This window comes from Dama dama, chromosome 4 (genome assembly GCF_033118175.1).
Source record: "Dama dama isolate Ldn47 chromosome 4, ASM3311817v1, whole genome shotgun sequence".
In the NCBI taxonomy this organism is placed as follows: Eukaryota; Metazoa; Chordata; class Mammalia; order Artiodactyla; family Cervidae; genus Dama; species Dama dama.
The window spans coordinates 22,738,032-22,749,995 of record NC_083684.1 but is presented as its reverse complement, the minus strand read 5'-3'; the positions used below and the strand labels follow the sequence as shown (position 1 = coordinate 22,749,995).

At 41.9% G+C, this 11,964-nt stretch overlaps 1 protein-coding gene across 1 annotated transcript in view; it reads right to left on the bottom strand.

The window, feature by feature from the left end:
- Window positions 1–7,329: 7,329 nt before the first annotated feature.
- The window catches only part of LONP2 (lon peptidase 2, peroxisomal), an 81,679-nt gene continuing 77,044 nt past the window's right edge, over window positions 7,330–11,964 (bottom strand). Inside the window, exons 13-15 of the mRNA XM_061138449.1 lie at window positions 11,617–11,824; window positions 10,989–11,179; window positions 7,330–7,745 (exon numbers count right to left, since the gene is read on the bottom strand). Coding sequence (XP_060994432.1) covers window positions 7,524–7,745; window positions 10,989–11,179; window positions 11,617–11,824 — 621 coding nt within the window. The 3' untranslated portion in view covers window positions 7,330–7,523. The remainder of the gene's footprint in view (window positions 7,746–10,988; window positions 11,180–11,616; window positions 11,825–11,964) is intronic.

Sequence of the window (11,964 nt, the reverse complement as noted above, 5' to 3'; positions counted from 1 at the left end):
TTTCCAGAGAAGTTTCAGTGGAAACTTAGGGTAGTAAAATGAAGGGTTTTGCATTTCATTATAACCTCATGTTTTGCCAATTTATGCCTAAGATAAATTGTGTGTCTGCTGGTAATAAGGTTGATATTTTGATACTTGTTAACTGTATTTCTTCTTAGTAGTCTTTATATTCTTGGCCTATAGGTCTAGAGTTGTAGTTCTTGGTTCATTTGAGATTTGACTTATGAGGTCTAACTCTTGTTCTTAAATCATCTATATTGTAATCAATATCCTACTTTTACTGATGCTCCTACTCTGGAGTGTTCGTGTTTTCTTTCAGGGGACTGTATAGATTTAAGTGGAGTGAAAGTCACTCAGTTGTGTCCAACTCTGCGACCTCGTGGACTATGTATGGTCCATGAAATACAGAATACTGGAGTGGGTAGCCTTTCCTTTCTCCAGGGGATCTTCCCAACCCAGGATGGAACCCAGGTCTCCTGCATTGCATGTGGATTCTTTACCAGCTGAGCCACCAGGGAAGCCCGGTAGAGTTAAGGGGAGGTGATATTCTTTGTTATTTTATATTAAATATGAATTTATTCTGTTGAATCATGGACTAGTTAAATATGTGAATTTATCCTGTTGAATCATGAACTAGTTTAATATGTTAATAATTGTTGGGCAATTTTTTTCTTCTGCTCTGATTTTTTTTTTTTTTTGAATCATATGTGTGCCTAGGCCCACAATACTACAAACTTTAAACTTAAGCCAATGGCTATAAATGTTTTGGCTCACCAAAGATCTTAGTTGTGCCCACCTTCCCTGCAGCTCAAGAGCTCTTTATATCCAGGAACATCTGCAAATGATTCTAATGGTGGAATTTTATTTCATTCAGATTCTTGAGTAGAAGAATTGGTAAGTAACCCAACTGAAAAAACAAAACACTGAACAAAACTTAAATATTCTGGGGGCCAGCCCGTGATGGGTGCATTAGATCTAGAGTAAGATCAGAACACACAGGGTGAAAGTGAGTGTATGTCTTACCAACTAGTACTATAGTCATCTATGTAGGTTACACAAGAAAGGAACAGATAGAATGTTAGGAAAATCGATAGACTGAATGCACTGCTAGAACCTTAGTCATTCTCTTCCCCACCTACCAGTGTGCGTGTTCTAAACATAAAGGGTAATTTGGTGGCTCACTGCTTATGATTTTAAGCTAGTTGAGTCATTTACCAAAAGAAACTCAGTTTTATCTAAAAACAGCATCCTCCTCCAAATTCACCCACTAAAATGTAAACTGTCGGCTCTAGGTTCTAACTGCCTGGGTTTTAGTCCTGACCTACTCCCTACTAACATGTGACTTTGCTCCTCTAGGTGTACTAAAAGGTGTGATGATATCAGCCTCCTAAGAAAATGAGGATGGTTAAATGTGCTGTAACGTGCTTATCCTGATGTCTGGCATTATAGCCTCATTGTCTGCTAAAACAGACATTTTCCTTAACCTTGTACAGATTGAAGAATTTTCTTTGAAAATTACTTCTCTTAGGCTTTTCTACATTTTGAAAAGAAGAAACAGTGGATATGAAAGAACACTTGGTTTTATAATAAAGGCACCTCTTGGTAAGTTTGCATTGTGTAAAGATTAGGGTTTGGCCTAAAGGGTTTTAGTTCCTGTTGCCTAGAAATGTACTGTTAGAATTTAATTAAAAATTATGATTTTTTTTATGTCCAAGAATGTTAAACACATTCTTCAGCTCATTGATAGTACAAACCATACCTGCTGATAAGTCACTTCAGTCTTGGCCGACTCTGTGTGACCCCATAGACGGCAGCCCACCAGGCTCTCCTGCCCCTGGGATTCTCCAGGCAAGAACACTGGAGTGGGGTGCCATTGCCTTCTCTGACAAACCATACCTAATGTGTTCCAAACAGGTGAATTTTCATATCAAATAAAGGTTTTCCTAGATTAAAAAAGAAACTTGATACCGCTGTTTTATAGCATTTCAGTAGTCAGTCAGTGCATTTGCCTGTTTGTGTCCCTTCAGATCCATTTAGTACTCCTTCGTGTTTTGGTGCTGTAAAATTTATTTTTTAGTAACAGTCTAGTTGTCATTGGTATATCAACTAAGTGTTATTAAAGCAAAAAAACATAGGATTAGATCAGTTCAGTTCAGTCGCTTAGTCGTGTCTGACTCTTTGCGCCCCCATGAACCGCAGCACGCCAGGCCTCCCTGTCCATCACCAACTCCCAGAGTCCACCCAAACCCATGTCCGTCGAGTCAGTGATGCCATCCAACCATCTCATCCTCTGTCGTCCCCTTCTCCTCCTGCCCTCAATCTTTCCCAGCATCAGGGTCTTTTCAAATGAGTCAGCTCTTCGCATCAGGTGGCCAAAGTATTGGAGTTTCAGCTTCAACATCAGTCCTTCCAATGAACACCCAGGACTGATCTTGCAGGTTGGATCTCCTTGCAGCCCAAGGGACTCTCAAGAGTCTTCTCCAACACCACAGTTCAAAAGCATCAATTCTTTGGCGCTCAGCTTTCTTTATAGTCCAACTCTCACATCCATACATGACCACTGGAAAAACCATAGCCTTGACTAGACAGACCTTTGTTGGCAAAGTAATGTCTCTGCTTTTTAATATGCTGTCTAGGTTGGTCATAACTTTCCTTCCAAGGAGCAAGTGTCTTTTACTTTCATGACTGTAGTCACCGTCTGCAGTGATTTTGGAGCCCAAAAAAGTAAAGTCTGCCACTGTTTCCCCATCTATTTGCCATGAAGTGATGGGACCAGATGCCATGATTAGTTTTCTGAATGTTGAGCTTTAAGCCAACTTTTTCACTCTCTTCTTGAACTTTCATCAAAAGGCTCTTTAGTTCTTCTTCACTTTCTGCCATAAGGGTGGTGTCATCTGCATATCTGAGGTTATTAATATTTCTCCCAGCAATCTTGATTCCAGCTTGTGCTTCTTCCAGCCCAGCGTTTCTCATGATGTACTCTGCATATAAGTTAAATAAGCAGGGTGACAATATACAGCCTTGACATACTCCTTTTCCTATTTGGAACCAATCTGTTGTTCCATGTCCAGTTCTAACTGTTGCTTCCTGACCTGCATACAAGTTTCTCAAGAGTCAGGTCAGGTGGTCTGGTATTCCCATCTCTTTCAGAATTTTCCAGTTTATTGTGATCCACACAGGACTGGATCATAAATCATCAAATTGGGTCATGACTGTAAAACTTTGTAGTTGACATTTTAAGCAGCTGGATAAAATCTTCATGAAGATGGGCACTCAAATACAACTTATTTTTGCCAAAATAATGTGAGCTTGAACAAGTTACACTTAATTAAAAAACAAAAATTCCTGATTTTTTTTTTAAACATCTAATAGTCCCAGATAAAATAAACTACAGATTTGGAAGGAGACTTGGCAAAATTAACATTCTTTGTGGCTTCATTTCAAGTCCCTTAATTATAGGAAGGTTTTTCTCATTTCAGTGGTCAGTGAAAAAGAAATAGCCCACTCTACCCTCAGCAGTTGGTTACCTCACAACATGGTAGAGTTTGATAAGGTTTAAATGTGGGCCAGTCACCTAGTCCAGGGAGCTCCTGATGGTAGACATCACTAGGTCACTGTGTTCAGATGACAGGAAGCAGAAAACCTCTGCATTTCAAGCAGCCTCTACAACTCAGATGGCACTGGAAATGGAAATGAATTTACAACTCCATTCTTCTTGTGAAGATGATCTGTACTTTGACATCTGTGCTAGAAAGCAAATCTTGACTAATGTCAAGGGAAGAAAAGAAACCTATTTTTTTACCTCCCCTTATTTAGAAAAATTCAGACATGTTTAATCTTTTAAATACCACTCACATAGTCAGAAGACCTTAACTATGGTCCAGTATGTGTGTTGTTCAGTTGCCAACTCATGGCCAGCTCTTCATGACCCTGTGGACTGAAACACACCAGGCTTCCCTGTCCCTCACCATCTCCCAGAGTTTGCCCAAGTTCATGTCCACTGAATTGGTGATGCCACCCAACCATCTGATCCTGTCGCCCCCTTCTCCTTCTGCCTTCAGTCTTTCCCAGCATTGGGGTCTTCCAATGATGTGTAAATAGATGTTAAAAAGGCTCACTCACTGTGATGGCATCTTCCACTGTATTTGCATATAGATGATTAAAAGCACTAAAGATGTCTGACATGGTTTGCAGTAAGGTTCAAAACAGAAGTGGCAGAGCAAAGTAAAAAGCATGTGTGCCTCAAGCAGTATAAAATTTCTTGGTTTCCAAGGCACTTAAAAGTTTTATATAGTTTTAATACTCGAAAATTTTTAAAGCCCATGCATAAAAAGCATGAGAGCACTGGATAAATACATTGATTAACAAGCCTTTGCCTGTAGGCCTGCTGAACCGGAATTTAAGTTAGCAGTTCTCAAAAAACCCAGCTGACATAAGGGGGGTCTATGGGAAACAGAAACATTGCTAGAAAGAAAAAAATATTATTAGTCACTAAGGAAATGTAAATGAAAACCATGAGATGCTTCTTCATACCCTCAGGATGGTCATTACCAATAATGAAAATAGGACTTCCCTGGTGGTACAGCAGATGAGAACCTGCCTGCCAATGCAGGGTTCGGTCCCTGGTCCGAGAAGATTCCACATGCTGTGGAGCAACTAAGCCTGTGCCGTAACTACTGAAGCCTGTGCGCTTAGAGCTTGTGCTTCACAAGAGAAGCCACTGCAGTGAGAAGCCAGCACACTGCAGCTAGATGAAGCCTCAAGCGCAGTGAAGAAGACCCAGTGCAACCAAAATAATTCTTAAAAAATACTGCAAGCAAGTGCTGGCAAGATGTGGAGAAATAAGAACCTTGGTGTATTGCTGGCGGGGATGCCAAATGATGCAGCTGTGGTGGGAAACATGAGTTGGGTTCCTCAAACATCTTTCCAAAAGAATGTAAAACAGACTCAAAGAGACAAGTGCTGTGTACACTCGTTCATAGCACAACAGCCTAGAAGCAGAAAAAAAGATGAATGAATAAAATGTAGTATGTCCAACAATGGAAAATTATTCAGTCTTAAAGATATGAAATTCTGATACATCCTACATGGATAAACACTGATAACATGCTAAGTGAAATATGCCAGACACAAAAAGGTAGATATTTATTATGATTCCACTTACATTAGGTACTTAGAATAGGCAAATTCAGAGACAAAATAGTGGTTACCAGGGCCTGGGCAATGAAGGGATGTGAAGTTACATTTTTAATAGACACAGAGTTTCAGTTTAAGATGATGAAAAAGTTTTGGATAATAGTGGTGATGGTTGTACATTAGTGTAATTAACAACCCCATATACACTTTTAAGTTAAAATGGTAAATAAATTTGCCATAACTTTTAAAAAGTAAAAGCTTAGATTTAAAATAACAAACTGAAAACAATGCTAGAGAAATGGAAGGTCATACTGTTAGTTTCAGACACATACAGATTTTCTTGGTCAGCTCCTTTAGGAAGGAAAGCCATGCTCAGAGTCAGAGGGCATGGAAGATGCCCTGCTGCTGCTAGAGCGCCAGCACAATCGCACGCTCAGAACGCTTGAGGAAGGATACAGAGAACCCCCACTTTTAAAGTGTGCTATGTTGCACTTCTGGGTGGGACAAGGCAGAGCAACTTGGGTATGGATTAGCTCCCTCTGGTTGCTGAAAACAAGTATCATAGTTTCTTTTCCTACCTTATAAGATGATTGAGCAGAAATAATACATTCATAGTAGTGATAAGATAGTAAATGACATGTTTTCAAAATTCCTGGTGCCTGCTACCACTGGCCATAGTCCCAGATCTGGACTTGTCTTCCCAGAACACCTTCAGATTTTTATTACCAGGTCTGAGCACAGTATTTGGGTAATTTGTATACCTTATTATCCAGGGCTTCCCTAGAGGCTCAGATGGTAAAGAATCTGCCCGCAATGCAGGAGAAAAGAGTTCGACTCCTGAGTCAGGAGGATCCCCTGGAGAAGGGAATGGCAACTCACTCCAGTATTCTTGTCTGGAGAATCCCATGGACAGAGGAGCCCGGTGGGCTACAGTCCATGGGGTTGCAAACAGTCAGACACGACTGAGCAACTAACACATTCTTATCCAAGAAATTTCAAAGTATCTTTACAAGTCTCTTTCAGTTATATTTTGTATATAATAAGATTCTAAAATCCATTACTGGCTGGAATGATGATTAGAAATTGCTCAACATTGTTTTATATTGTATTCTAACTATCTTTACAGTAAGACTGCGGAATACAATTATTTGCATTTTAAAGGTAAGGAAAACTAAGATACAGTAAGTTCAAATGCTAGTACGTAGAAGTTACCCATATCTCGGTTCAGTTCAGGTCACTCAGTCTTGTCCAACTCTTTGTGACCCCATGGACTGCAGCACGCCAGGCTTCCCTGTCCATCACCAAATCCGGGAGCTTGCTCAAACTCATGTCCATCAAGTCAGTGATGCCATCCAACTATCTCATCCTCTGTCATCCCCTTCTCCTCCTGCCTCAGCCTTTCCCAGCATCAGGGTCTTTTCCTGTGTCTCCCGCCTGTCTTTTCCCGACTCCTGCCACCTCCCCTCCTGTTCCTTGTTCGCCTGTGCCAGGGCCCAGCCCTGGTAGGCTTCCTCTAGTAGACTTGTCTTCTCCTGTGACTCAGTCCAAGACCCGTATCTCAAAAGACCCATATCCTGGACTGAGTCACAGAAGACACGTCTACCAGAGGTCTACCAGGACTGGGCCTTGGCACAGGGAACAAGGAACAGGAGGGGAGGTGGCAGGAGTCAGGACCCCAAGCATAGGGACCCTCCCCAGACGGACAGCTGCCTCCTTCTGGTTACTTTTCCTAAGATCACAGACATTCAGGGTCGGTGTTTGTCATGTGAGCCAACACAGGCCACTGTTACTCCCCTCAGCAAGGAAGGGGCCTGTACTGGGATGTGTAGACCTCATCAGAGTTTGCTTCACTTGGATATGTTCCACAAAGACCAATAGTTGGCTATAGTTTCACCTTTGCTCAGTTCCCCTTCTGATTGCTTTCAGGGTCCAATAAAGTCCATAGATGCATCTGCTAACGTAATGGTCTATCCCAGTGTTTCCTGACCTTGACTACACACCAGAATCACCTGGTGGCTTAGTACAGATTGGCTCCCATCCCCTGAGTTTGATTCAGAAGGTCTGCTGATGGGTTTTGAGAATTCACATTTCTAACAAGTTCTCAGGTAATACAGAGGCTTCTGTTTGGAACCACAAGAAAACCACTGTTCTGTAACTTGCCAGGGACAGTAATAAGCCCATTCAAGACAAGAGTTCAATTCCAATTTAATCAATTTATTAAATTAACATTTCTGTAATAAACACCAGCCACCACTTGAGTGAGGCTTGTTACTGCTGTGATTATGTTCACAAATTAGGGACATTTTGCTTTACCCCTATTGGTGCGAATAAAATCATGTCAGTACCTTTTGGCACTTTCTAACAATAAAATTCTGTTGCGATCTGGGCTACAATTTGCTATTTAGGAGACCAGGTCTGGTCTTGACAGTGAAGCCACCGTCAAAAGCTGCATTAAGAACTTCATCCAGGCAGCTTGCTGTGATGAAACTTAAATCCTGCCGGACATTGGCTGGGATTTCTTCAAGGTCTTTCTCGTTCCTCTGAGGAATAATGACCCGCTTCAGTCCCGCCCTGTGTGCTGCCAGGACTTTGTCTTTAATGCCACCCACCTGTAAGGAGAGAAGAACGTTTGGAAGGTTTATTTATGATCATCCTCAGGTCTCGAGATAAACCCTGACCCACCTTTCATTGCTATGTTCAAACATCCAAATCATCTTCCACTTCGTTAGAGCTTGAGCTGACAAAGCCACTAAAAAGTTAATAGTATATTCTTTACATTTCAATTAGCATCAAACTAAATCCTATTAATGGAAAATTCTAAACTTTTTCTGGAAAATTCTAAATTTTTGACAGGTATGAGCACCTCTTCTGTTCATGACTCCCTTTTATATTTCTATTCCTCTCTGTACACTCACATCAATCTTGTTTATAGGTAGCTCAGGTGTCTGAGGTCACCCCAGCTGTCTAGGGAGAGGCTCTAAATGAGGACCCAGGGCCTCCTGCTGACCAGGACCAATCTGCAGTCATGAGTGAACCACGACGGAAGCAGATGCCCCTGCCCCAGTCAACTTTCAGATGACAGCCCGGGCTGGTATAGTGACGACACTAAGAGCCCAGCTAAGCCTCTCCTGAATCCCTGCCCCACAGAAACCAAGAATAACTACTGTTTTGGGGTGGTGTGTATGCAGCAGTAGGTACCACACACAGATAATCCCTGGAGGCAGCTCTTGGAAGCTGTCTCCCACCTGCCGCACTTTACCATCCTATCGCACTGTCGCTCTCTTTCCAGGCTTTTTCTTTATGCTGCCGAACTACACTTTCACGATACCTTCATCAGAAAGAGTGTGCGATGAACTGATTCCCTGAATGTATGGCAATGTCTATTCTGTGTTCACATTTAACTGACACTAAGGCTGTCTATGTGGTGTTGGAGAAGACTCTTGAGAGTCCCTTGGACTGCAAGGAGATCCAACCAGTCCATCCTAAAGGAGATCAGTCCTGGGTGTTCGTTGGAAGGACTGATGTTGCAGCTGAAACTCCAATACTTTGGGCACCTGATGCAAACAGCTGACTCACTGGAAAAGACCCTGATGCTGGGAAAGATTGAGGGCAGGAGGAGAAGGGGACAACAGAGGATGAGATGGTTGGATGGCATCACTGATCAATAGACATGGGTTTGTGTGGACTCCAGGAGTTGGTGATGGACAGGGAGGCCTGGCATGCTGCGCTTCATGGGGCCGCAAAGAGTCGGACACAACTGAGCGACTGAACTGAACTGAACTGAAGGCTGTGTATACAAGACTTGATTAAGAATCATTTTCTCTCAGGGTCTTGAAGGTGCTGTATATATATCTAGTGTCGTCAATGCTGTATATATATCTAGTGTCGTCAATGAGTAAGCTTTGTCCTTGATGAACTGGAAAGTCATGAAGATGCAATCCTTTTCCTGAGTTGGTCCTTTCAATCTTTCTTAGGTCCTTTCAAACTGAACACAGTCTTCAATTCTAGGAAATGCCCCATTATTTCCTTGACAATTTGTTCTATTCCACTTTCTCAGTTTAGTTAAGATGCTGGATCTGTCAAGATTGTTTCTATTTTTTTCTGACTAGTTCTTTGAGCAATCCCTAAAACCATCATTTTAAATTTAAGAGCTTTGTCTTATCCTCTGTTCTTGAATTATGTTTTCTCTAGCCTTAGCAGGTCTTTTTCTTAAATGCTGCTGCTTCTCTCCATGTCTCATGTAATAGTTTAAAACTGAAGGCTTCCTCAGAGTTGCTGTGGCTGTCCTCCCCTGGGGGTGGGGAAGCCTTTGCCTGGGTGCGATGTGCTCTGAGTGCAGGGGACCAAGCCGAAGAGACATTTGTTCTGTGGAGATGTCAATGAATGCCCTGGTTTTTGTCTCCCATCCCCTTCCTGTTCTCCTGGTCTGAACCTTCTGGCTCTGAGCCAGTGCTTCTCACCAGGTTCCTGCTGGGAAGAATGTCTCTATCTCCAATCCTGCTACATCAGTTGGGATACTTCTATCTTCTAGAAGTTGGCTGAACTATCAGCTGATGGCTCCCCACTCATTTCTGACCATTAACATTCATTCCTTCACTTGGCTTACCGTTTTGAACAAGGAAGCTACAGAGTTTATGGTTGCTAAAGCACTTGCTCATTTCCTTTTAGTAGTGCAGCTAGTGTTAACCACAAGCCACTAGAAATGCAATAGTTCCGAGGCAATGTGAAGAAAAGAGATCAACATTCCTTTTGAGTACAGAACATAAATACAGTTTAGGATATGACTTCCTGGTTGAATTAAATTTAAAAACCCAGAGAATTGAGAGCATTGTTAGTGATCTTAATTGGTGAGTCTATGACCTACTTTCAGCATTACTTCATTAAAACAGAGGTGTTCTCAGAATAAAGGACATTTCTTTTCTTCTCAGTTTGCTATTAAATCTGCCAAAACTTTAATGTATAGTGGTACTGCTATCTAATGACTTAAACCTCTAAATGATCTCTCAAGTTTTATGCATTTTTCAGTGTTTTTGTAAGTAGTTACCATGTAAGCTGGAACCCCAAAGCCTCGTATGTACAGAACTTTTTCAACATTTAGCAATTAAGAATGGCTAGTCTTTACTACAAACTTCCATTTTGTACTACTTCTTTTCTATAAATTTTTCTACCAATCTATCAATTACAGTAATCTAAATTATCTATAGGAGGACAGGAGGTCTCAAAGGAATTTCAAAGGTGAGAACTGGGCTGAAAGTTTAAAAACAGCTACTGTCCAGGACTGCCCTGGTGGTCTAGTGGTTAAGAATCAGCCTTCCAATGCAGGGGACATGGGTTTGATCCCTGGTCAGGGAACTGAAATCCCACATGCCACCTGGGGTGACTAAGCTTGCAGCCACAACTACCAAGCCCATGCATTCCCCATGTTCCACCACAAGAGCAGCCCAGGCGCTGCAGTGAAGACCCGTGCAGCCAAAATAAAATACACAGCCACCATCCTATTTCACACATGTGCTATATATTTAACAATTCATTAACTAGAACAAAGCCTCCAATCTTCATCTGAACAGCTAATATTTCTGGTGACCACACTGGTGTCTTTCTCCTGTCAACAAGTTTTTTTTTTTTTTTTTTTTTTAGTGGAAGGGAAAACATGGGGAAAATCGTCAGTTTTTCCTTTATTTGATCAAAATGTTAAAATCTGAATTGCAGATATAAAAAATATGTATGTAAAACTAAGCCATTTATAGGAAGATGGCAAACCACTATTAATTTAGATTTTAAAATACTATTAATAAACATTTTAAATTAAAAAATTAAAAGAAAAACATATAAATAGGCTTTTTCATACTTACTGGAAGAACAAGACCTCGCAGTGTGATTTCACCAGTCATGGCTACATCTGAACGCACCAGCCGCCCACTGAAAAGTGAGGCCAGACAGGTTGCTATGGTGACTCCAGCAGATGGTCCATCTTTTGTGACAGCTCCAGCTGGGAAGTGCAGATGGATGTCTGTGTTCTCAAGAAGATCAAAACTTCCAGAAGCTTTAAGAAAGGAAAAAAAGATTTTGATGTAGAAAAATTAAACTGGTTTTCTCTTTCTCTGAAAAAAGAAAATCAAAGAGATAAAAATGAATGTTTGGGGTAAATAAATCCTTCAAAATATTAGTGGGCAGTGTAAGTGGGGGTGTGGAAGAACAGCTTCATTCTATTCTAAGTAGAAGGAAAAACAAAACAAACTCTTGGAATCAGTTTCCAGCTCAGGTTCCAGTCAAACAGTCCTCAACTGGGAACTAGAATTTCCACTGCAGTTCAAAAGCAAAGGTCTGTGCTTTAAGGTGGAAGTGATCATTTAAAGCTCTCCTTTATCTCTGTTTCAGAACTGTGGGACACCACCTGGGTCACGAGCCCAAGGCTCTTCTCTGCCCACGGCTTTGAGCATGCCCCCCACCCCCGCCGCAGCAGCGGGGCGGACCACTCACCGTTGGTCAGATGGTATTTCTTGGCGTTGCTGCGGAGCCAGCTGATGGCGAGGTGTGCAGACTCCTTCATGACGTTCCCCAGCTGGCCGGTCAGAGTTAACTGGCCTTCGCCATCCATCCGGCTTGCCTCCACGAACATGATTTCCCCGCCTAAGGGAGTCCAAGCCAAACCGATCGCCACTCCTGGTTGACTCAAACGCTCAGACACCTTGGCAGAAAGAAGGACAATGAACAGTAAGGTCAACAACAGCCAAATGCTTTTCAGGCTGACCTAATCACAAAGGCGGGCTCCCCTTCAGAGGACCTGAGCATACGCTGCACCTCAAAGAACTTATTACTGCGCTCGAC